The following is a 22,763-nucleotide window of genomic DNA, read 5'->3' as shown; positions in this document are numbered from 1 at the left end:
GTTTTGCTGCTAACTTGCCGGGCAAGACGCCGCGCCGATCCAGCAGCTGCAGGCTTGAAGCCTTGAAGTGCTCCATGCAGCCCTCGCTCAGCAGTAACGCCGCGCATATCGCTGCACAAAGGTCCCTCTACCGCAAAGTTGAACCTATTCTGTTGTGGGTTCAGTACCTTGGTCGACGGGCTCGAAGCAACACAGACGTCGTCACTCTTCAATCTGCCCATGGGGAACGAGCGCACGCCGCCAGCGCCAGCTCCGCCAGCGACGTCTCGCTTCCGAGCGTTCACGACGGCGCTGGGGTTCAAGCCGTCGATGGCCCGGTCCTCGTCCGACCAGTCATCGGCGCCCAATAGCTCCCACCAGCGGCCAGTCAGCACGTCGGCCATCCGCCCGCTCTTCGGCAACTTCACGCTCTACCTGCGCGTGCACTCGGCGCGCGGGCTGCCGGCGGTGGCCCAGAGCTCGTACTGCAAACTGTATCTGGGGGACTCGCCCATGGTCGGCGGCTTCGGCCAGGGCAAGTCCCTCGTGGGGGGCCACGACAAGAAGAAGAAGAAGAATCTCGGCAGCAGCCACCAGACGTTCCATACTAAAGTCCAGTCAAGCGCCGCGAGGGACTGCCCCGAGTGGAACGAGAAGTTCCAGATGAACGTGAAGGACCCAAACACCGAAGTGCTGACGATCCGCGTCAAGAACCACGTTCTGTTATACAGTCCGGCTATCGGCGCGTGCGTTGTCCACTTGCGGCAACTTCAACTTGGACAGACGGTGGACGAGTGGGTCCCCCTCTACAAGAACGACAAGGCCAGCGGACAGATCCGACTGCAGCTCTGTCTGCAGGAGAACAATTTCACTCCGGAGCCCAAGCGGCGGTACTCCCAGCCGAGTGAAGAAATGGTGCAGAGACTGATGCAGCAGCATCGGGAGCTGGAGGAGGCCCAACGACGAGAGTTGGAGCGCGAGCAACAGGAAAGATGGAGGCAGTTGGAGGACGATGCGATGAAGCGGGTGGGGCTTGAAGAGCAGATGGAGAGGGAGGAGAAGTGGAGACTGCAGTGTGAGAAGAGAAAGATGGAGGAGGAGAAGGAGGAGAAGCAACGATATGTTCAAGCCGAAGATTCGGATTCGGATCTGCCGCCGAGTTTCAAGTATCGAGGGGTGAAGAAGGAAAAGGAGAAGGATGCGACGAAGTTGATGGAAGAATTAAACTTGCGGGAGGATTTGGAGAAGAAGGATGCGCTTGAGACCAAGTTTGGGGTTCCTAGGGGTTATACCATTTACGGCGTGGACACTGGCAATGGACCTGGCCGCGAGTTGACGAGTTTTGGAACGATCCGATTGTCGGTGGAAGACCTGGACCAAGTTGTGCACAACGCGTTGCCCACCTCGGACTCGTCCGATTCGACCGAGTCGGAGCACGAAATCCGCCGCCGTCGTCGTAGAGACCGCGAAAATAACAAGAAGCGTCGTAACGTTAGCAAGAAAACGAAAAAACACTCCAAGCGACGAGACTACAGTGGCGAGGATTCTTCGGATTCGAGCTCGGCGTCTTCGGCGGGATATCGCAAGAAAAAGAGTTCCTCGAGAGTCAAGGTGCCGGAGGAGAATTTCATCACGAAGAAATCGATTCAGGGCTCCGTTTCTTCCCGAAGCGAAGAAAACAACCAGAACCAGACCTACCCGACTGAGAATATCCCGGTCACCTTGACGTTCCCAACCAGTGAACCGGGCGAAAATTTGTCTTCTTCATCTTCAGAAGATGAACGCCGCCGCCGCCGCCGTCGGCATCGCCGAGCTGAAAAGGCCAAGAAGCGAGAGAAGGAGAAGAAGCGCCGCTCGAAGCGAAAGCACCCGAAATCTCGACGGAACTACGAAAGCAGCTATTCGTCATCGTCGGTGTTCTCCTCTTCCTCTCTTTCTTCGCCATTATCGTCGTCAGAGGAGGAGCGTCTTCGGCGCAAGCTGAAGAAGAGCGAGTCGAAGAAAGCCAAGGCCCGAGCTATGCTGAATGAAAGCGGAGACTCGCGCGCGTCGACGCGGACGTCAGGTATGGACTATCAGCACAAGCTTAGCTACGATGACGACTCGCGGGCCATTGATTCCAACTCTTCCTCGTGTTTGGCGCAGCACTGGGCTCCGGAGCGAGCTGATGTTGCACAGCCGATGGGTCAAATAACTCGAGCTGCCAAGATCAGTATGGAGGGCAAAGGCGGAGATGCGGCGTATGTCAACAACAGCAACATTTATGGCCCCGATGGTGTCAGCTTCGGTGAGCCAGACCAGCCCCAATATCTTGGCCAAGCTACGAAGGAGCAAGGGCAGACCAACGCGGAACTGACGCGCTCCTTTTGCTTTTAATCGTTAATATGAAGTGCACCTGCACACATGTCTTTATGAAGTTTAAGCTAAGCGTCCCTTGCAGAAGATTCTTCTACATGTAGTAAGATGACTCTGTGTCTGGTGACTGCGACCTTGTGTTGTGTACTTCGAAGCACAGTATTGAGCTTGTGTGGTGCATCTGGGTTGAAGTGAAGTCAGTAAGCAAAGACTGCCGCACTGGGGTTCATCAACTTGAGCCTGTGCCCACCCAACGCCTGCCATGAACGTAGTATTGGTACGCTCGATCAGATCCTGGGAGGTGGCCGTAAAGATCCTCGTCGAGGTCACGTCTTTCCATACCGAGTGTTTGAGACCGAGCTGAGCACGATTCACGGCTTTGGCGCTGATACCGACGGCTGCCTCGCTTGGACGAGCCCTGACTGCAGCACGACTGATTGCCCTCGCTTCTCTCGGAGTGTTCTGATCGCATGAGCTTCTCCTCGTCTTCACTATCGAATCGAACTTGATCGACATCGTATACGAGTGCTCCGCAGAAAGTGTCGGCTTGGTTGTCGCTACTCGATTTTCTCTTGCGGTCTTGTTCATTGCCACCATCAACTTCTCGAATCGCAGCTCGTAGATCATCGTATCTACGTTGCCTTCTCTCTGATTCTTCGCGTTCTTGCTTCTCTCTCTTAATGCGTCGATAGACATCCTCCACCAAAGTTTCACGGTTGGTTTGCGCTTGATGAGATGGTACAGGCGAGCGAACCTGGTTTTGAGAATACTCTGGCCGAGGTGAAATGGAGGGGTTCTCAACCTTCTCCAACAGCAATTGTAGTCGGATCTGACCTGCTTGGATTCGGCCCTTGCGCAGCGCCAACCAGTGATCCACACGTCCAGCACCGATGAGGTTCTTCAGAGCGATCACACAAACTCCAACAATTGGGCAGGACAGCAACTGCGGGTTCTTCACGAGAACAGATAACACGTCGACTCGGGGATCGATGGTGTGCACTTCGAACTTCGCCTTCCAGACTGGTCCGTTGTTATCCACAGGAGCAGTGAGAGTCTTGAAGGACTGGGAGTGCGTACTCGAGAAAGCAGCAAACATCGTATTCTCCACCATTGGCTTGTCCGCCACGAAGACTTTGCAGTACGCGTAGCGTGACTTCATCTGTGCGTTCTGCGCCGAGTGGACGCACAGATACAAAGTGCTGAAGGTTGGAGGCGCCATCGCAGGGGGGGGGAGCCGATGCCGCTAGCTTCTTTACTTGCAGGTGGCGTGAGGTCTTCGAGGCATCTACTCGAATGAGGTGGACTTGCCAGCCAACTCGTCCGGAAATGTTGCAAAGCGCCCGAGCGTGCTCCTATGCAGCGCGTGAGGGCGATTAATGCAGCCAACTTGACTGCATACTGGCAACTCACCTTGTCACCGAACACATTCTTAAAACGGCACAGCTTCGACCGGTCACAAGTCGCGCGCCTTCAGACACCCCAATGGCTGGCGAAATTGCAATCGCAACTACTACGTAGTAGTAGCTCTGTTCTTTGCAGAATTAAGACTTGCCGTGCACACATTGCAGCTAGCCTGATCATACACTCGCAGGAATACTCGGGTTCACGTTCAGCATTAATAAACCTCACTGAAAGCCATTCGAACTGTCTACTTATCGTCTTGGCCATCAGCATAATAGTGGTCTCGTTTCGCAAGGAAAATGTCGACCCTCTATAAGCACTGCGTGAACCGATGTTTGCCCCCCTTGTGCTTGTATCGCCTCTTGGGGTAGCAATCTCCACACAAATCGTAGTCAAAGCAGTCGCTGCGCGCACATCAACAACACAAGTCAGAACGTCTTGTCAACAATGACTCCCTCATCCGAGAAAATAATTGCTTGAAGCAACTTACTTGCAGCGGTAGTGAACAGTCTTGACGCCCGTACCAGGCTCCGCATCGGGATCAATCCTCTCCTCGCAACGATTGCTGAAAAATAATAAATAATGCGAATAGCACCACATTAGGCAAAATAAATCCTGCCAAGAATACGAGCATCAAGACGTACCAGACAATCTCGTCGCCAAGCTCCACCTCCTCCCCCTCTTCTTCTTCTTGTTCTTCTCCTTCGACTTCGTCATCGTCGTCGTTCATACCAGCAGCCAGTTTGTTCTTGCACTGACACTCACCAAAGCAATAAACCTGCTTGCCAATCGCGTCCTTGTGCGAAATGATCTGACTGGTATGCACCATGGGTTTGTTCTTCGCCGCGTTAACCGCCTCCGGGTCCAGCTTCCACCCCGCTTGGGCGCAAATGTACCGGATGATGTCGTCGCAATCCCCCAAGAGCGACATATCGAACTCCTCTTCATCCGACGCCGAGTCCTCGTCCGTCTTATTACTACTTACCCGGTTGATTTTCCCAGCCGAGATTTTTTTCGATTTCAACTTTTTCTTCTTGAGCGCCGTCTTGTTGATCACCACTTGGGGGATGTGGGCAGGCAGATAGCCCGGGATCTCCATCACAGGCGCGACCTTGAGCGACGTGCCCATAACGAGAAGCAGGTCGGCCTTCAAGCGGTCCTTGGTGATGGTTGTGCTCACTTTATCGTCCAGAATTTCCCCAAAAAACGTAATTTCAGGCTTCAGCACGCCGCGACAGTTCGGCTCGGAGCACGTCGGGATGATGCCTGCCTGGATAACAGGCATCAACGTGCTCGTGGGCACGCGCTTCTTGCAGCGCATGCACGCCGAATAGGCAAAGCTGCCGTGGCACGGGATACTCCTCGTGACTCCGGCCGCTTCCTCCAGTCCGTCAATATTCTGCGTGTACACTCGCAGCAACTTCTTCTTGTCCTGCAGCAGCTTTAAGAACCAGTGGGTGGGCGACGGCTTCGGTGAGTTGGAGAAGGCGCTGCGCACCACCTCGAAGAAAGGGGCCGGGTCGTCTCGGAAGTAGTCGATCTGGAACAGACACTCGGGCTCGGGCAGCACGACGTCCATTTTGCGAGCCATGGCGTAGATTCCGTCTTTGGAGCGGAAGTCCGGGATACCGCAGGAGACGCTGATGCCTGCCCCGGCGATGACGACGATCTTCTTGGCCTTCTTGAGCACCTTGACAAAGTCCGCGATGGAGTCCAGCGTCTTGCGAGGAAGAGCACTCAACGAGTCCACCTTGGCCTCCTGGAGACACTCGTAGCAACTCGTGTTGCCCAGGATAGAAGCTGACTGGAACGGCTTGCCACAGGCTGCGTGGTACCTGGGAGTGCATAAAGAGAAACACAAAAGAAGAATATAAGAATTATCTTTTAGTGAACTTTGTGCAAATGGTAAGGTAAGATAAGGTAAGGTAGGTTCTAAATAAGACTTGACTGCCTTACAGCCTGGAACAGCTGTCGCATTGCAGCATGGTGTTTCGGTAGGTGCGCGGCGGTCGGTGGCAGATAAAGCACTGGGTCGACTGTTTGCGGCGCTTCTTCTTGTAGGTCGAGCCGTAACTTTCGTCCGCCGAGTCGTCCTCCTCCTCGGTGGAATACTCGGGGATCTGTTGGCCCGAGGACAGAACGGCGTAGTCCACGTCCGTTCGTTTGGCCTTGCGGGAGGGTCGCTGTGATAGCGCCATCATTATCCGCGGTTGTATAACCGAGGACAAGTCGCACGATGGAGGCGAATCTGGGAGTGAGGCCGGTACAGAGGGGGGTACGCCGTTTGTATTGTTAGGTTTTTCTTAGTTTTCAAAGCCTTTCGAGCTCGCCTAAGTACGATTACGACTCCGGGTAAAGGGCGAGGCAAGCGCTCCAGACCACCGGTTGGGATGGGGAAAGAACTGGAAAGCGACGCCCAAAAGACTGTTGCAGGATACAGCATCGATCCATCTTTTTTTTCATTGCGGAGAAGATGGCTCGAGGACAGGATGCTCGGAAGTGGGAAATGAACAGAGGCAGAAACATACAGCCAGACGCGCCGATGCCGCGCGCTCGAATTGTATTATCCTTATTTTTCAACGGCGGCGAGGACGTTGCCCGGTCGGCAACTGTCAGCACGTTTCGAGTCGTGGTGACATGCACGTGCACATCTAAGAAATCAGGTGGCAGAGGTGAGGAGAGGTCGCCAATATTAAAATGGTTCTTCTCGTCCTTGATAAATGTTTTGTGTTGCTTACGCAGCGTTGAGAACCAGGAAGGTGAAGAGAAGTTTATGCATTGTGCTTGTCACGTATGCAGTAATGTCGTCAGTTGCAACGTTCTTTTGGGGCTGTATGGATGTCTGTCGACTTTACGAATTTTACCGCGGGCGGTATCAAGTTCCAAGTTGCAGTTCCATGCAAAAGCCCTGTAATTTGAACCATTCAACACGTCGCTTCACACAGGGTATTGTTTCTAGGAACAAGAAGTACAGTAGTACAATTTACTTCCAGAAACCTGTATAACGTAATATACGATGAAAATGCATTCAGCTATTTAAAAAGTTACGTTTTTAATTTACTCCAAAATTGGTTTTCATTGTACTTTTTAATAGGGCACGTCATGTAGAAGATGAGATCGAATCACTGTAAGATAATGAAGCGATGGGCAGGCATTGCACTGGCTCGCTTCCACGTACCTATTTGCAAGACTTCGTTGACAGTCTACGTCAAGCGAAGCAAGTTACGATGCACCTTGCTTCAACCGGTTCGGCAAGCAGTCGGCCGTACATTTATTGTGTCGGAGGGCGGAGAAGTTTGCACCGATGAGCATAGCACGAGCGCTACCTTGAAAATCAACACTTCAGTCTGCCTGAGATGGTCAGAGGCGATCAATGGCAAGTAGCATGCAACTCAACTTCGGTAAGGTCAATCAACTGCGGCGATAGAGTAGTCACGTGAACAGACAAATGCACTGAGTTTTAGTGCGTTGCCTGCGGTTGCCTTTGGCGGTAAAGGTCCAAGTCGGGTGATCATGGGAATTGAGGCCGTGCAGTGAGCTGCAAAGATGTGTCGCATGCGTCAACACATCACGGTAACAATAATCTTGGCGATCACGAAGTTGCCTGCAGTGCCAAACCTACTGGGTCGTAGGGAGAGTAGCAGCTTGTCATTCTTCTCATTGGATGTATCAAATTAGTCGCCAGAGGGACTTCTAAGACTGAAGGCGGCACCAAGTAAAAAAAATGGCGTGTCGCTAGTGCAGGTCACTGAAAAACGGGATAACGTGCGCAACCAGCGCTTGAGGAAGCGCGCGCATTACGTACTTCATTAATATCACTTTTGGTCCTCTTGGTTATATGCCACGCACCACTTTTTCATTTTCATTTACCTATTGCAGCCTGCTGCTATAATAACGTAACTCCCGCTGTCCATACACCCGAAAGACAAGTGTGCAGAAGTCAAATTGTGTTGGCACGATAGACTTATCTTGTTCTTTTGCGTTAGGCTTATTATTATGGAACTTCGCAGGTGCTCCAGCTTTGAAAACCCAAGTTAGAGCTCATTCGCCTGAAACACTGAGTACCCGTTTTACCTCATCGGGTATAAAAATTATATATGGAGAACAAACGACATGGTTTGTATTGCTATCATCGACAGCATGCGCACGTACAGACAACGACTTACAAAGCCGGCAGACACAAAAAGCCGGCAGACGAAGTCAAGCAAAGCTTAACATAAGCAAACCAGCCAATCAGATTCAATCGAATGACTTCATCTTTGTATACCATCTGGTTGTGTGTACTTTATATGCTTTCTTGTGTACTTTATGCAACACGCCGTGTGTTTTATGACAGTTTTACAGATTTGACGGGAGGGAATTTATCGTTGTTTTTATATAGGAGGATGGCATTAAGCATGCCGGCTTTGTAAGTCGTTGTCTGTACTCTATCTAAAGGTGGGCATACCGAATGATGGGCACGATGCGTCTCGGCTTTCTGCTTCGCTTGGACAAGCTGCATCTTGCAGATTTGCAAGCTGTGTTTGTCATTCACCGCAATCCATTTTGAGTCTTCATGCCGAGCAGACAAGATGAACGAATGCTATCGGGGTGGTAAAATTAAGGCTTCTGGGATAAGCGTCGTGGAGGCAAAATATTGGCAATGCTGGATAGTTCGACGCGTGTTCGCGGCATGCGTATTGGATGAAGCCGTCATAGGTTGCATGTTTGAAAAAAAGGTAAAACTGCACCTGCCCATCATGGATCCTCGTCCAGCGAAATCTTATCATGCGCATGGCGTTCCCCAATATATTAATAATACTGTTTCCGGTCACAGCTTCACCGTCGGTATGGAGTCAAAAGGAAATGTGCAGGAGCAAGTCGAAGCCGAGCGAAACATGGCTCCTTCTGGTCTGTGAAGCCACGTGGAACCCACCAAAATCACTCGAGATGAACACATCTGGACGTAATAAACCTCACAACAACACTTTTTCGGCGCGCAATGCTTGGCCAAAGGGGCATAGGATATCATATGCGCTCGCACGGCTGCCAAGATACAGCAACGACGTCCAGCCGATCGATAGAGACGCGCGCTCCAGCTGCTTGTCCCCGCCGAAAGAGATCTTCCTGAAGTGCCTCACTTTCCAATTTCCATCGCAAGCGATACATCGTCGTCCTATACTTACCAAGCTTTTCCACTTGGCTACAATGGTCCGCACCTTTTCTGTCGTCCTGAGCCTGCTGCTTGCGACTGTCCCTGTCGAGAGCTCCACGGCGCGTTTCCTCCAGTCGACACAAGGCAACTGCGCTCGCCGCATCTGCACTTCGACGGGAGGGGCTTCCACCTCTGAAGACTGCAACACGCTGTGCAACCGCGTCGGAGATGCCAACAGCATGTCGGAGTGCGGCCAGAGCTGCTCCTGCACCACGGACACCTCGGTCACTGCGCAGCTGTGCTCGACGAGCTGCCAGTACACGCTGAGCGACTGCTCTACCGGAGCAATGTGCAGTGGCGAGACCATGGTGTGCCCAGGATCGTCCACCACCGGTTCCGCCTTGGCGTCAAGCGCTGGTTCAGCCACTGGCGTTGCATCGACGGCTGCTTCGGGATCAACCGCCGCGACTGGTTCAAGTACGACCTCGGGATCTGCTGGTAATACCACCTCGGGGTCCTCCCCTAACGGCGCAACGACGGCTCCGAACACCAACTCGAGCTCGTCGACTAATGGTGCGGACGCGTCATCGTCCTCTACTCCACAGTTGGCGGGCAGCTCGTCGACGGCCGGTGCTACGCTCGGAAGTTCGTTGTCGGGTTCGTCGAATTCCATGGCGGATGTTGGCGACTCATCTACCAGTTCGGGCGAGTCGACGGCTTCGTCACTGCGGTCCGACGCCTCCGCGTCTTCCAGTTCAGGGTCGACTGTGAATTCAGCAGTGGCAACGTTGTTGCCGTCAACAGCTATGATGGCGATTGCAAGCGCGCTCGCATTTGCATTGTGCTAAGAGAAGTGTAGGGAGCGAGCCCACTTTTTTTTCTAAACATGGTTTTAATGCTTATGGGTTCATGGTAGACTTTTGGGAACCAGTATCGGAAAAACAAATGAAAAGCTTGCTATTCAGCAATGCTAAATTAGCACTGCCAATACGATAGTAGTTAGTATGTGGCGCGCCAAGATCACAAGCAGCTACGCCGACGAATCTTGCCAAACTCTCAAGTATCCTTTGATTTGCAACAACGACATTTGTAGAGCAACTATACATAGTGTATAGTGTATACTATACAGATAGGGAGCATCACGTAAATTTGCACTTTTGCATTCTGGATTCTTGCTTTTGCATCGAGCTCCCATGCACTACATCTAAGACACGGGACGGAGGCCGCGAGGTCATTCTCGTTTACATATGTAGCAGTTGATGCGCTGTTGGTTTGCAGTCATGGGCATCCATGATTCAAATTCGAATCTTTGATAAGTTATCAACATCCACTTCGATCCTACAACCCATCCAGCAGACGTTCACCCAGGGGTGACCCACATACGACGACGTCGCGGAATATCGCGGTGCACACTGCTTCGCTTACGGCCAAGGGGTCTACAAATAATTATAAAATGTCAGGTACTGAAGCAGTGTCTTGATCGTGCCAGCTTAAAGGAAACTAACCCACAAGACTGGCACTGCAGCTGACTCACGAATACCCCCATCGAACGCCTAATGCATTAATAAAAGTAGAGAGCACTACAGTGAGCTCTCTCTCTCTGGAGGGGATTTCCGCGTTGTGAATTGTGTCAATTCGTGTTGGTGATCGTCCGTCCGAAGCCGATCCAGTTTCGGTGAGCAGCGCTTTGTCAAGTGGAGTCAAAGGGATCAAAGAACCTGGTGCACCTGATTGCTGGGGGAAATAATGTCGAGCAGAAAGGGAATTCGTGTTCTTACTCGAGTCGCGCTAGTTTGGCAGCGCTATAAAATCTTAGGTAGGAATTGTTTAGAACTCGTTGTGCTCTTTTCAGAGCGAGAACAAGCGTTCGTCGGGTTTTCGCGTGCCCCCAGGCGTGCGTTGCACCTCCGGGTCGTGCTTCTGGTATTCAGCAGCGGGTGTTAAATCCGCGGGGTCGACGTCGCTCTTGGTTCCCATGGGCGCCAGATTCTCTCGGTACTCGTCGTCATTGTTCCTCGGGTATTCTTCCTCGTACTTCTTCTGGTTCAAGTTGTCGAGGTGGTCCGCCTCCTCCTGCTTCTTCTTGCGGCTCTGGAGGAACGCGCGCACGGACATGATAATGGAGCACACCGTCGCCAACGCTCCTCCGATCGTCACGAGCCACTTCCACGTCGGCCACCGGTCGCACTCGGGCGGGTTAGTCCAGTCGGACACGCACACGCAAGTCCGCACGCCGTCCACAGTCTGCACACTCGCTCGCTGGGCGTTGCAAGTGTCCACCGTCTCGTCCTTCGGACCCGATCCAGCCTTGGCGTCGCCTGAGCTGCCAGACCCCCCAGAACTCGACGCTGTGGGTACCTTCACGTCGTTGGCATCGCAGGTGGTAGCGCTGGAGTCTCCAGCCTCGACAGTCACATTGTACTCCTGGGACGCCTCTCGACAGGAGTCGCTGCCCCACCCTCGGAAGTAGATGGTGCCCGCCGCCTTGGCGCAGATGAGGAAGGTGCTGGACTTCTCGGTCGCCGCTGCGTCCGAAATCTTGGGGGTTTGCGTCTTCTTCTGCCCAGTCTTGAGCGAGATGTACGTTACATTGACGACGTTGCTCCATGTGAAGGAGACGTACGTTCCGGCCTTGACCACGGCAGTGACGCCGTCGGATCCGTACGAGACCGTGTCCCCGTACTGCGGGTCGCCGATCTCGCCGCAGTCGAAGCAGCACACGCCGCCCGACACGGCCGTGCACTGAGTGAAGACGACGGGGTCGTAGTTGTACGGGACGGAGGCCGTCTTGCCGATGCACGAGCTGCAGCACTCCGAGGACGAGCTGGCGGCGACCACCTCCTCATTGGCCTGGGTCCCGCCCAGCCACAAGGCCAGCAGCAGTAGCAGCACGGTTTGGTACAGCATTGAGCTGTGGAGTCTTAGTATCAACTCTTCAAATGACTCACAGCTGGACGCCCACGCATGCGCACGGAGGAGGTGGCTTTAGTGCACGAGAGCACGAATTGGGCCGATGCGAAACCACTACAAACCGAATAAAAAGAGGCGACTGTCGTAAGGTCGATGGGGCCGGTGGACTGGTGATGGCGACTATCTCGAGCCTTTCCGAGGCCAAGAAAAACTCCACATCCAGCAATCGCACGGCGCACAGACCCTTCGGTCTCATACAAACAGTGAAGATCACCAAGCTCATGAGCAGGAACACGAACTTCTGGTCAACTTCTATTCCATCCAGTTTAGGGTCAAAAAGGAGCTGAGGGGGTATATTGCACATAAGGGTCAGTGTCATCTTGGGGGTGCTGCTTCATCCTGCCCATGCATGCCATCTCGTAGAATACACTACATTAAACATCGTAGCGAATTCCACGACGTAGGAGACACATCCAAGTGGGGCTGGAGGGACGGACGGAAGCTAGGGAACTAGTTTGCGCTGGGCCTGGCCCGCGCTATAACGTTATCTGTGTTTGGGGTCAACTGAATACAAGTGGGGGCCTCCTCACAGCGTGAATTCGCGGTCGTCCGCCTTCCGCGCGCCTCCGGGTGCGCGGTCCGCCTCGGGGTCGTACTTGAACGCGGCGTTGCTGTGGTAGCCGCTGTCGGGCGTCACTTCGAGCGTCTCGACGTCGCTCTTGCTGCCCATGGGCGCCAAGTTCTCGCGGTCTTCCGCCTCCTGCTTCTTCTTCCGGCCCTGCAGGAACGCGCGCACCGAGATGATGATGGAGAAGAGCGCGGCCACGCCACCTCCGACGGTGACCAGCCACTTCCAGATGGGCCACTGGTCGCACTCGGGCGGGTTGGTCCAGTCCGAGACGCACACGCACGTCTGCGTGCCGTCCACGACCTGCACACTGGCGCGCTGCGCATTGCACTCGGCCACGGTGTCGTCCTGCGCCACGGAGTTCGAGGTGTCGCCCCCGGCGCTGGACGCCGTGGTGACCGTCACGTCGCTGGCGTCGCACGTGCTGGTGCTCGAGTCGCCGGCCTCCACGGTCACCGAGTACTCCTGCGAGGCCTCGCGGCACGAGTCGCTGCCCCAGCCGCGGAAGTAGATGGTGCCCGCGGCCTTGGCGCAGATGAGGAACGTGCTGGACTTCTCGTCTGCCGCCGTGTCCGAGATCGTCGGCGTCTTGGTCTTCTTCTGGCCGGTCTTGAGCGAGATGTACGTGACGTTGACCACGCTGCTCCAGGTGAAGGAGACGTACGTGCCGGCCGTGATCACGGCCGTGACGCCGTCCGACGCGTACGAGACCGTGTCCCCGTACTGGGGCTCGCCCAGGTCGCCGCAGTCGAAGCAGCAGATGCCGCCGGTCACGTTCGAGCACTGCGCGTAGATGACGGGGTCGTAGTCGTACACGGTGTTGGACGTCTTGCCGATGCACGTGCTGCAGCACTCGGACGAGGACGAGGCCTCGAGCGCCATCCAGTGGGCCTCGGCCACGGCCGACAGGGCCAGCGCCAGGAGGCTCGACACCAGCACGAGGGACCGCGGGGGCATTCTACCTGAACCGTGTGAGTGTGAGGGAGGACTCGGAACTGAACTGCGAAATGAAGGCGGCGAGAGCACGAATGCGCTGCGAAACGGCTGAAAAGAGAGGCGGAGCGCCTGTCTTGGGGGGGGCGGGGCTTGCTTGGGGCTTTGGGCTGGTTCTGGTCGTTACCGAGTCGACTCGGGTTTTTACTGTTTGGCTTGGCTTGCGAATGATCGCCGCGTCGTGGCAGGGACGGCGTCGTCCAGCTGGTCGCGGCGTCGTCGGCCAGCAGCGACAGGAATCAGGTCTGAAAATGCGGTGGCCCGTGTGGACTTGGCCTTGGGGCTGGACGTGCATTGCTGCTGCCAGGGTGGGGCCGCCGGAAGCAAAAAGTGTAGCCACCTTTGCGAGGGCAAAAGAGCATTTTGCCTCGATGCGAACTTGGGAAAACATTTTTGCTTCTTTCTGGTCGGTGCATGGCACGGATTGATAAGGAAGAAGACGAAGTGGGGAATTGTCGGGCGATCAACTGTGAAAAATGCAGAGTTTGTTGCTTGTTGTCGGTGTTGGACAACCCCCCCCCCCTCGTTCCTTCCTTCCTTCCTTCGTGCACGCATGAGACCGGCGGAAGTCGTGACTGTCCGTCGTCCTATCCATCGCTGGCGAAAGAAAGATGATGAGGGGCATAAGACGTGTGACTTCTCCATCATCAGATGGCGCTCGAATGGGTGTGGGAATGCCCCAGCCGCTCTTCGAAGCCTATCCATCACTTGCATGATGAAACCTGTTGGCGCCTCCATTGCGAACTTCAGCCGAAGCTGAAACGCTGCCAACTAAATAATATGAAACGTGCATTTACTTGTTCATCTAGTCTCCAAGACTATTATAATCTGCCCAAGGTACAGACAACGACGGATAAATACGGCAACGCAAAACCCGGCACACATATGTTGTACTTTTTACAATAAGTAATTCAGATAGCCAATCAACTTCGAGATTTACACTTGACATTTGTATTCCATATGGTTTTAAGTACTTTCTATAAATTTGTGTGTACTTTATGCTCCGTTACGTGTATTTTATGTCATTGCCTTGTATAATATCTATCGTTCCTGACAGAGAATTCTGGCACATTTTCTATGGAGGATGCCATTCAGTGGTGCCGGATTTATCCGTCGTTGTCTGTAACCTACCTACCTACCTACGCTACTACATCATCTCTATCCTAGAGTCGAACGGACTGGGTCTCTGCGTGCAGCTCGGCGTCCGGGTACTGCTGCGACTGCAGGAAGGAGACGGAGCGCGGCTGGCCGCGCGGGTACGCGATCTGGCCCTGGCGCAGGTCCTCGATGTGCTCGGCCTCGAACTCGGCTTCGAAGTCGAACGTGGACGACAGCCGCGTCATCTGCCGCAGCCGCTCGGCGTTCGTGGCGGACAAGTCCGTGGACGACGACTGCGAGCTGCTGAGCCCCGTGCTCACTCCGTAGCGCAGCTGCGGCCTGCCACCGGTGGTGGCCGGGTCCTCCATGCTCGCAAGGCGGTGGAAGCTGAAGTGGTCCGTCTCATTGTGCGTCGAGCTGCGACGAGCCGACTCGCTCGGCTGGTCCGTGACGTTGACGCCGCTGAAGCCGAACTGCGTGGCGTTGGCCTGCGCGCGCGAGCCGGCGCTGCTAGCAGGGGGGCCACCGCCGCGCGTGCTGGCTCCAGACACCCCAAAGTTCACCTGAGCAGCACCTGACGCGCCAAAGTTGACTTGAGCAGCGGACGACGCCGGGTTGGACGCTGCCGAGCGGTTCATGGCAGCCGACGTCTGCGCAATGCGGGTCTGCTGCTTGTGCAGGTCGTCCACGTCCCCACGTTCATCGACCGCTTCCACAATTTCGGGCGCGGACTCGCGCATGGACCGCTGGTACTTCTTCTCGGCCTTGGTCTGGATCGCGCCCAGCTTGGTACTGGCGCAGAACATGAAGAGCACGATCGTAAGCGCCACCGAGCAGCCACACAAGATGAAGTGCGCCAGCGCGAACGACGGGTCCAGCAGGTAGATCACCACTTGAACAGCGTAGAACACGCAGAGCGACAGCGTCCAGTAGAGAGGTCTGCGCGAGGCCGGGAACATCTCCAATGCCGACAGCCACGTCACGCTCATGATGCTCAAACCCGCCGAGATGTACAGCAGGCACGACAACGCCTGAACGAGGCCACCATCGGCCTTCGACACAGCTCCGATCACACCGCAAGTAAACGCCATGAGCGCCACGAACGGCATGAACTCCTTCAGGATGGTCTTGCGACGCACGTTGTCCACCAGGAAGCTGCCGAACGCGTAGCCCGTAGCGCAGCACAGCGCGAAGTAGACCTCCCAGTAGTTGTTGGCGTTGCCCGAGTCGTCCGCGTTCACCTGCAGCGTGCGTCGGATGAGCAGCGACTGCGACATAATCAGCCCGAAGACGGCCTGCAGCGCGAACACGATGGACAAGCGGAACATGAGGTGGTTCTCCCTCGTCTTCTGCGTCAGTTCGGCCTGAACCATTGCGATCTCCGGGTTCACGTTCTGACGGCGACGCAGACGGATGAGCACGGCGCGGGCCGGCTCCTCTTGCTGGTGGGCAAGCAGCCACACAGGACTCTCGGGCACGAACCACAGAATGGCAAAGAAGGCGATGATCAGCGCTGGCTGGACGAATATCGGCTGCAGGCGCCACATATTGGTCGGTTTGTTGTCCCAGTCCTCGCTGATGGTGGTCGCGTTCGTATTGGCCGTCAGCAGCGAGTGCACGAACCAACCGCTCATAGATCCAAGCAGGAAAATGGTCACGCTCTTGCCGCGCCAGCCCTTCGTACAGATCTCGTAGCTGTAGAGCAGGTAGTTCATCACCAGCATGGCCGACCCCATGGCCGCCATGCCGCACGACACCAGGATGATCGATGTACTTGAGATAAAGTTGAGGCCGAGCGACGCGAAGATCAGACTGCTGCCGATCGCCATGTTCACGCGGCGTCCGAGGACGCGCCCAATAAGAAGCGACAGGAGGACGGCAAGAATGCTCATGCCAGCGCAGGTGATCTTCAGGTATCCGTTCTCCATATAGCTCAGCATCTCCGAGCCGCTGTTGGGCAGCTTGGTCGTCACGAAGTAGTAGAACGATCGGTTCATGAAGTTCTCGTCCGGGTCGTTAATGTAGCCAAGAGTATAGACAAAGGACGTCGTGAAGCCGTGGATGAAGCCGCCCAGCAGGCCCAGCAGGATGCACAGCGACGCCGCCACCTCCGAGCCTGAGCTCAGCGCGCGCGAGAAGCCGCCGTTGTACATGGCACGCGTCTGGAGAATGCGCATGAACGGCAGCAGCGACAGCAGGAACAGCGGCACCACCAGGAAGATGCCGACGATCATGTCCATGAGGAAACCAAGCGTCATCATGGGGCTCCACATCGCCACTTCCATTCCGAAGACGCCGTTGAACGCAAGGGCGTACTGCACAATCGAGTTGAAGCCCAAGATCATCGAGATGGAGAACGTGAAGCACTTGAGCACCGACCAGCCGCCCATAGCTCCAAGGATGAGTGGCACCAGCATGATGCCTCCAATGACGCCCACCATGTACAGGATGCCTTGAACCGCAAGCGACTTGAGCTTGCGGTGCTTGGACACGCAGTGGTGCACACGGTTTCCAAACCACAGCAGCGCCCACGTAGCGCCCATAGCTCCGAACAGCAGAGCAAGCCACGGAAGCGTGAACTCGGTCAGGAAAACATAATACATCGCCAGCGGGTGGCGCAGCTCACGGAGGCAGTACGTGAGACGGCCCATGGGACCCAGAGGCACCATCAAGTCGACGTCCGACTTCCACCAGTCGTCCCATCCGTCCTTCGGCTGTAGAGCGGCACTGCTCGCGCTCTTGCCGTTCTCCTCGTCGTTGTTGGCGTCGTCCTTGTGCTGCGAGCGCATCATCCACGTGAACCAGTTGGCGATATCCACCTTGGACTTCTGCAGCACCAGACCGTCCGTGTTGAACACGAAGGGGGCCATGAGCCAACACGCACCCAGGAACAGCACAGCAAGCGAGGCGATGCCGTAGCTCTGCGACTTGCTGCTGAACGCTGCCAGCGACGTGATGTTGGAAGGAATCAGATCCGGGTCCGTGTCACAGTCGAAGTCCGCAGTCGCGCAGTACTCCTCCAGCGCATCGGAGCCGATGTCAAACGACCCGTAGACTCCGAACAGAATCATCACGCCGATCAGCTCCACAGCCTTGCGGAAGTGCGAGACGCCGTACTCCTTGAAGAAGTTCACCATGGGGTCGCGCGTGATCGAGAAACCACGACCGGTTCCTCGGTACTTGGAGCCACCACGAATCAGAGCCACGTCGTAGAAGTGCGCCTTCGTGCCCGTCAGGAACACGTAGAATACAATGCCCAACGTCGCGAACAGCTCCACCACCTTCATCGACGCCTGCTTGAAGCCAAACTCCACGAACAGAGTCGCGAACAAAGGCAGCGTGGTCAGCATACCGAACTGAAGCAGATACTGCGTCGTCATCACACTGGACAGCGAGTCGAGGCTGCCGGTCTTCATGATAGCCGTGATCTCCACCTCCGAGTGCGTCGCGACGTACAGCTTGCAGTACGCGTACACGTACACACAGAACACTGTCAGAGCATTGCAAATGTAGAAGCCGAAGTGGCCGTAGAACATGGAGTTCAGGCGCGAGAAATCCAGCGAGTTGGTCAGGCGGTGACCCTCACGACTCAAACAACTCTCAGCACACCCATTGGATAGCTTGGCCTCGAACGCGTTGATCTGACTCAGCGTCACGTCACGACCCTTACCGCACTGCATAAACTCAACGTGGGTCACCAATCCGCCGCGAAGAGTAACGTTGTAACCACTGAAGACATCTTCCGACAGGTTGATACCCTTACTGGCCTTGGACACACCACCACTCGTCACAACGAAGGACTTCTCGAACACATCCGGGTGGCCGTAGTGCATACGCGAGCGCAGCGGCTTGGCCAACACGCGCTGGGTCAGCGTCACGAACACCAGCTCCTGCAGCGTCATGAACCGAGCGAGAGAGGACGCACGACCGGTAAACACGTGCTCCTTCATACCAATCACAGTCACCTCCTCGCCCGTGCTCGTCGCAGTCGCCAGGAAGTTCGGCATCTTCAGACACTCCTCAAGGTAGTGCTCTTGGTTCATATCGATCGTCTGCAGGTACTCACCGCGCGTGAAGGGCAGCGCCACGTTCTGGTTCTCGGGCTTACCCTCGCCAAGAATCGGGTTGCCAGGCAGCTCGTAGCGGTAAACCTCGACAATCTCGTTGCCTTCAGCCTTCACGAGCACACCGTCATAGCGAGTGATCTCCTGGTCGCCGTCCTTCTCCTTGATCGTGTCCACGAAACTCACACGCCAACTCGGGAACTTCTTCATCAGGTAGTCGATGTCTTCCGCACGATGGTCGCCCTTGGCGACTTGCTGAGAGTAAATCTGGCAACCGGTGATGTAGGAGAACTTCAGCGCGGAAATGCGGTTCATCTCGTCCAGCTTTTCCTGCAGGTTCATGTCACGCAGCGAGTAGACCTCCAGCCAACGCAGAAGTCGGATCGCGTCCTCGTACAGCATCATTCCGTGCACCGTTCTGGCCAGCGTTTGACCGCGCATCGAAGCCCAGAGACGCACCTCCGTCGGGTTGATCTCCAGCGCCTCGTCCAGCGACCTAGCGCCCATTCGCTCGAGGAAGTTGCTCCATTCTTCAGCGTGGAACGTGATCAGGTACTTCATGATCGTAAGCTCTGTCCAGCCCTTCTCCTTCTGCTTCTTCTCCAGCTCCGCGAACAGCGCGTTCGAGTGAACGGGGTTGTTCAGCTCATCCAGCGTAAACAGCACGGTCTCAGAGTAGTAAGGGGTCATGACCGAGAACGACGGCATGGCTTCCAAAGAATCCACCCGCGGCATCTCCATCGCAAGCGAGTGAAGGAAGAAGCCCATGCGACGCTTGGCGTCCTCGCAACGAGGGAGCGAGCTGGCGACGTCCAGGCGGAGCAAGAAGAATAGGCGCGTGCAACTGGAAATGAAGTCCTCCGGGGCGAAACGCGGCGGCATTGTGGCCGATCCATCTCCGGGATGAACGGCGATCAAACCCGTTTCAGCCATAGCATCAGCCTTGTAGAGGTAGATCATCCTCTGGGTCTGGAACTCGAGGTCGTCGGTGGCCTGCAGGAACCTGCAGGTGTGTAGCTTGCGCGATACGGATTCATCTTTCAGCATCAACTCCATCGTCAAAGCGATAGCGCGGAGGCGGTCGACGACTTGAGCGACTTGGACGTGCAGTTCCATCCGCAGCTCCTCCGGCAGGTTGTCCAGCGAGTCGATGGACGAAATCTCCTCCGGCATATCCAGGATCACAGCCAGCAGCTCCACCATGTTGTTCGAAAGCTGCGGCATGTACGTCATATCCAGCAGGGACACAACATCGGGCGACGAGTAAATGTACTCCAGCACGCTGAGCGCGCCCTTCTCCTCCTCCTCGCCCAGCAGCAAATAGAAAATGTCGCGGACCAGGTCCAGTCCGTTCTTCATGCCTTCCAGGGCGTCCGCAGTAGCGATGTTCTTGATCAAAGTCGCGGGGTCCCACTTGCTCGAACGCGCTTTCGCAGCCACGTCAACGGCCTTTGACAACTTGCCAGCCAGGAGGAAAATCGGCTCCTGGATGCGCTCGCCCTTGTTCAGAATACGGTACTGCAGGATAACCGTCTCGCGGTCGTCCAGCAGATCGTTGAGACGGAAGTTGTCCACCACTTGGTTCCAAATGATGGCAAACCGCAGACGCACAACGTCACGGTGACGGAGTTCACCCGCGTCGCCTCCACCGGGAACAGGTGTCGCGACCTCCGGGTTCGGCTTCCTGGTCCTGAGCGACACGACCTTCTCATCAAACAGCTTCGGTGCTCCCGCCATGCCCGTCTTGAGCTGCGCCAGTCCCACGTAGTGTCCAATGTTCATGCGCTTGCCCATGATGAGACCGATGATCGACTGGTACAAAATGAACCAAATCTGCGCGTCGTACATGTACACGACGAAGATCGGAGCCCACAGCGCGATGATGAACATGATGTTGTGGCCCGACTGGAACACGCCATTGTCGTCCACGGTGATGTCATAAATCTCAATCGACGGCGCCATCAGCGGGCGGATCATGAACTGCAGCGCGAACAGCAGCTTGCAGAAGAAGATAATAAACCACGACAGGAAATACTGCGAGTAGTTGGCCCAGGGCTGCGCCGTGTTGCGTCCCACGTACTGTCGACTGGTTCCGTCCAGCGCGTTCACCACTCGAATGCCCCAAATCGCATTGGGGAAGAACGCTCGCATGGCCGCCGCGGTCAGTACCGGGATACTGTAAAGCGCCAAGTACACCAACCCCATGGAAAGATACGACCCGGCAGTGCCTCCTCCGGGTAAAATACTGCTCAGCGAGCCGAAAAGCGCCGACTCATCCGGGGAAAAGTTGATAATCATAAACAGCGCGAAGAACATCGAGTGCCAGATCAGTCTGCAGAACACTCCGACGGCCATCCACAGGTCCTTGTATAGCCTCAGTCCGAAGAGCCAGATCTGCATCACCACCTTCATGGCCAACAGCCCCGTGACCGTCACGAAGATGGAGTAAAATGCGTGGGCGCGGATTTTATTCTGGCCGCTGTCGAAAATCCGGAAGAAAAATCCGAGCCCGCCGTCGTCGTCGCCCTCGGCCATGTAGGCCACATACGTGATGACCACCATGACGTGGAACATGACGACCAAGAAGTACCAGACCCGGAAGAAGGCCAGCACGGGGTTGAACACGCTGCGCTTCTCCTTGAAGGTCTTGGGGTCGTGCACCTCGAGCACCTTGGCCACGTTCATCTCGTCGCACTCGAGGCACTTGCTCGTCCAGAAGAACTCGTTGACGTCGTCGTAGTTGGTCGTGTCTTGGTGGTCGAAGGGGCGCTCCCCCTTGGGCGCCGTGGCCGTGCGCATCTTGGCGATGACGCGGTACACGGGGCGCACGATCGCGTTGAGGTAGAACATGCCCCCCACGTCCGGCAGCGTGTCGAGGAACTCGAGCTTGGCCGCCATGTTGTGGTACAGGAAGCAGATGCACTCGGGCATGAAGCGCAGGTTGCCGGCCTCGCCCCACAGCAGCAGGAACAGCGCCAGCTCCTTCTCCATGCGCGCCGTGTTGTCCTTGTCCGGGTCGCACGCGCGCGGGGGCGTACGCAGAAACTTACACCACATGTTGTAGTTCTTGAAGAACTTCTTGTGCACGCGCGCGAGCGCCGTGCGCGTGACGAAGTCGCTGCTCTCGGCGGCGCCCTGGGGGGCCTCGGCGCGCACGCGCATCTGGTAGTTGGAGATCCAGCAGCCCAGGTTCTCCTTCTGGTTGGCCACGCTCGCGCGCTGGAAGCCGAACTTGCTCTGCAGCAGCTCGAAGGGCCCGCGCGCCGCGGCGTGGAAGCTCTCGAGGCGGTGCAGCGCCATCTCGCGGTTCACGTCCAGGTAGTTGGACTCGGCCTGCCGCCGCACGGGCGCGCGCGCTGCGGACGCCATGGAGGGGGGGGGGGGGTCAAAGGAGGGGTGCGGGGAGGATAAGTTAATGAAAGATTTCGGGGGTTGTTGACTCTTGGCGCGGCGCAAAGGTGAATGAGCCAAGAGCCATGAGCGAGCGAGAGCCTCTCAAGCTCTTTTTGGATGGCAAATCTGCCGGCGGACTGATTTTAAGGAGGGTAGAGACCGGCGGTGTACCTATGATAGCAGGGTGAGTCGACAGGCGGACCAATGAGAGCGGGAGCTGCAAGTTATAAGAGACGGAGGTAGTTGCTGTAAAGGGGACAGCACGGTGCTCGTGGTTGCCATGAAAAGCTTTTTGTTGGGAAAATCCATTGCTGGGCGTGGGAGTCTAACGGGGATTTTGCTAGTCGGGGGCTTGCTGTTTGGGCGGTGGTGCTCGCCATTTGCTGTTTGAATCGCTGATTCACGAGTCGTGAGCCTGTGTGACACCAAGCAGAGTGGCCGATGTGCACGGCACGGCGTGCCTATCCTAGCCGGGGTGTGGCAAGGCGGAGCCCAATCCATTCGCTGCAGCACCGCTTGATTTTCATGTGTGCACAGCCGCCGGCAGCTCGACCCGAAAGCTTGCATAGCTGGCCGGGCGCCTCGGTCCTCGTTTCACGCACAAAATCTTGCTCTGCATCAGATGGCTACTTTTTTGCCTTGAAAATCCCTTTCGCGCTGACTCAGCACCGCGGTGTCGCAACGCAAACGCTATCCTCCGCAGTTGCCAAAAAGTCAAAATCCACACTCCACCTCACGATGCATCACGCATTTGTCATTATCCTCATGCAGTTAGTTGCCAAACGATACTGTAGCACCTCATTGTACA

At 55.8% G+C, this 22,763-nt stretch overlaps 5 protein-coding genes across 5 annotated transcripts; 1 reads left to right on the top strand and 4 right to left on the bottom strand.

The window, feature by feature from the left end:
* Positions 1–219: 219 nt before the first annotated feature.
* On the top strand, positions 220–2,355 carry PHYSODRAFT_338680 (hypothetical protein; the record flags this gene model as incomplete). Its single annotated transcript, XM_009536543.1, has 1 exon — positions 220–2,355. One exon carries the CDS (start codon positions 220–222, stop codon positions 2,353–2,355), a length of 2,136 nt encoding a protein of 711 aa, XP_009534838.1.
* Positions 2,356–2,563: 208 nt separating this feature from the next.
* PHYSODRAFT_338679 (hypothetical protein) lies at positions 2,564–3,553 on the bottom strand (the record flags this gene model as incomplete). The annotated part of the gene is made up of 1 exon (XM_009536542.1): positions 2,564–3,553. One exon carries the CDS (start codon positions 3,551–3,553, stop codon positions 2,564–2,566), a length of 990 nt encoding a protein of 329 aa, XP_009534837.1.
* A 492-nt stretch (positions 3,554–4,045) lies between these two features.
* PHYSODRAFT_347828 (hypothetical protein) lies at positions 4,046–11,776 on the bottom strand (the record flags this gene model as incomplete). The annotated part of the gene is made up of 6 exons (XM_009536541.1): positions 4,046–4,139; positions 4,226–4,300; positions 4,380–5,570; positions 5,692–5,918; positions 8,901–9,713; positions 10,775–11,776. The coding sequence occupies 6 exons, from the start codon at positions 11,774–11,776 to the stop codon at positions 4,046–4,048; spliced, it is 3,402 nt and encodes a 1,133-aa protein (XP_009534836.1).
* Positions 11,777–12,365: 589 nt separating this feature from the next.
* PHYSODRAFT_564380 (hypothetical protein) lies at positions 12,366–13,385 on the bottom strand (the record flags this gene model as incomplete). Its single annotated transcript, XM_009536540.1, has 1 exon — positions 12,366–13,385. Exon 1 carries the CDS (start codon positions 13,362–13,364, stop codon positions 12,366–12,368), a length of 999 nt encoding a protein of 332 aa, XP_009534835.1. The 5' UTR covers positions 13,365–13,385.
* A 1,112-nt stretch (positions 13,386–14,497) lies between these two features.
* PHYSODRAFT_361895 (hypothetical protein) lies at positions 14,498–21,931 on the bottom strand (the record flags this gene model as incomplete). Its single annotated transcript, XM_009536539.1, has 1 exon — positions 14,498–21,931. One exon carries the CDS (start codon positions 21,929–21,931, stop codon positions 14,564–14,566), a length of 7,368 nt encoding a protein of 2,455 aa, XP_009534834.1. The 3' UTR covers positions 14,498–14,563.
* Positions 21,932–22,763: the final 832 nt, after the last annotated feature.

Source organism: Phytophthora sojae (genome assembly GCF_000149755.1).
Source record: "Phytophthora sojae unplaced genomic scaffold PHYSOscaffold_9, whole genome shotgun sequence".
Taxonomy (NCBI): domain Eukaryota; phylum Oomycota; class Peronosporomycetes; order Peronosporales; family Peronosporaceae; genus Phytophthora; species Phytophthora sojae.
Note: the sequence above shows the minus strand (reverse complement) of the source record. Positions and strands in the feature narration are given on the sequence as shown.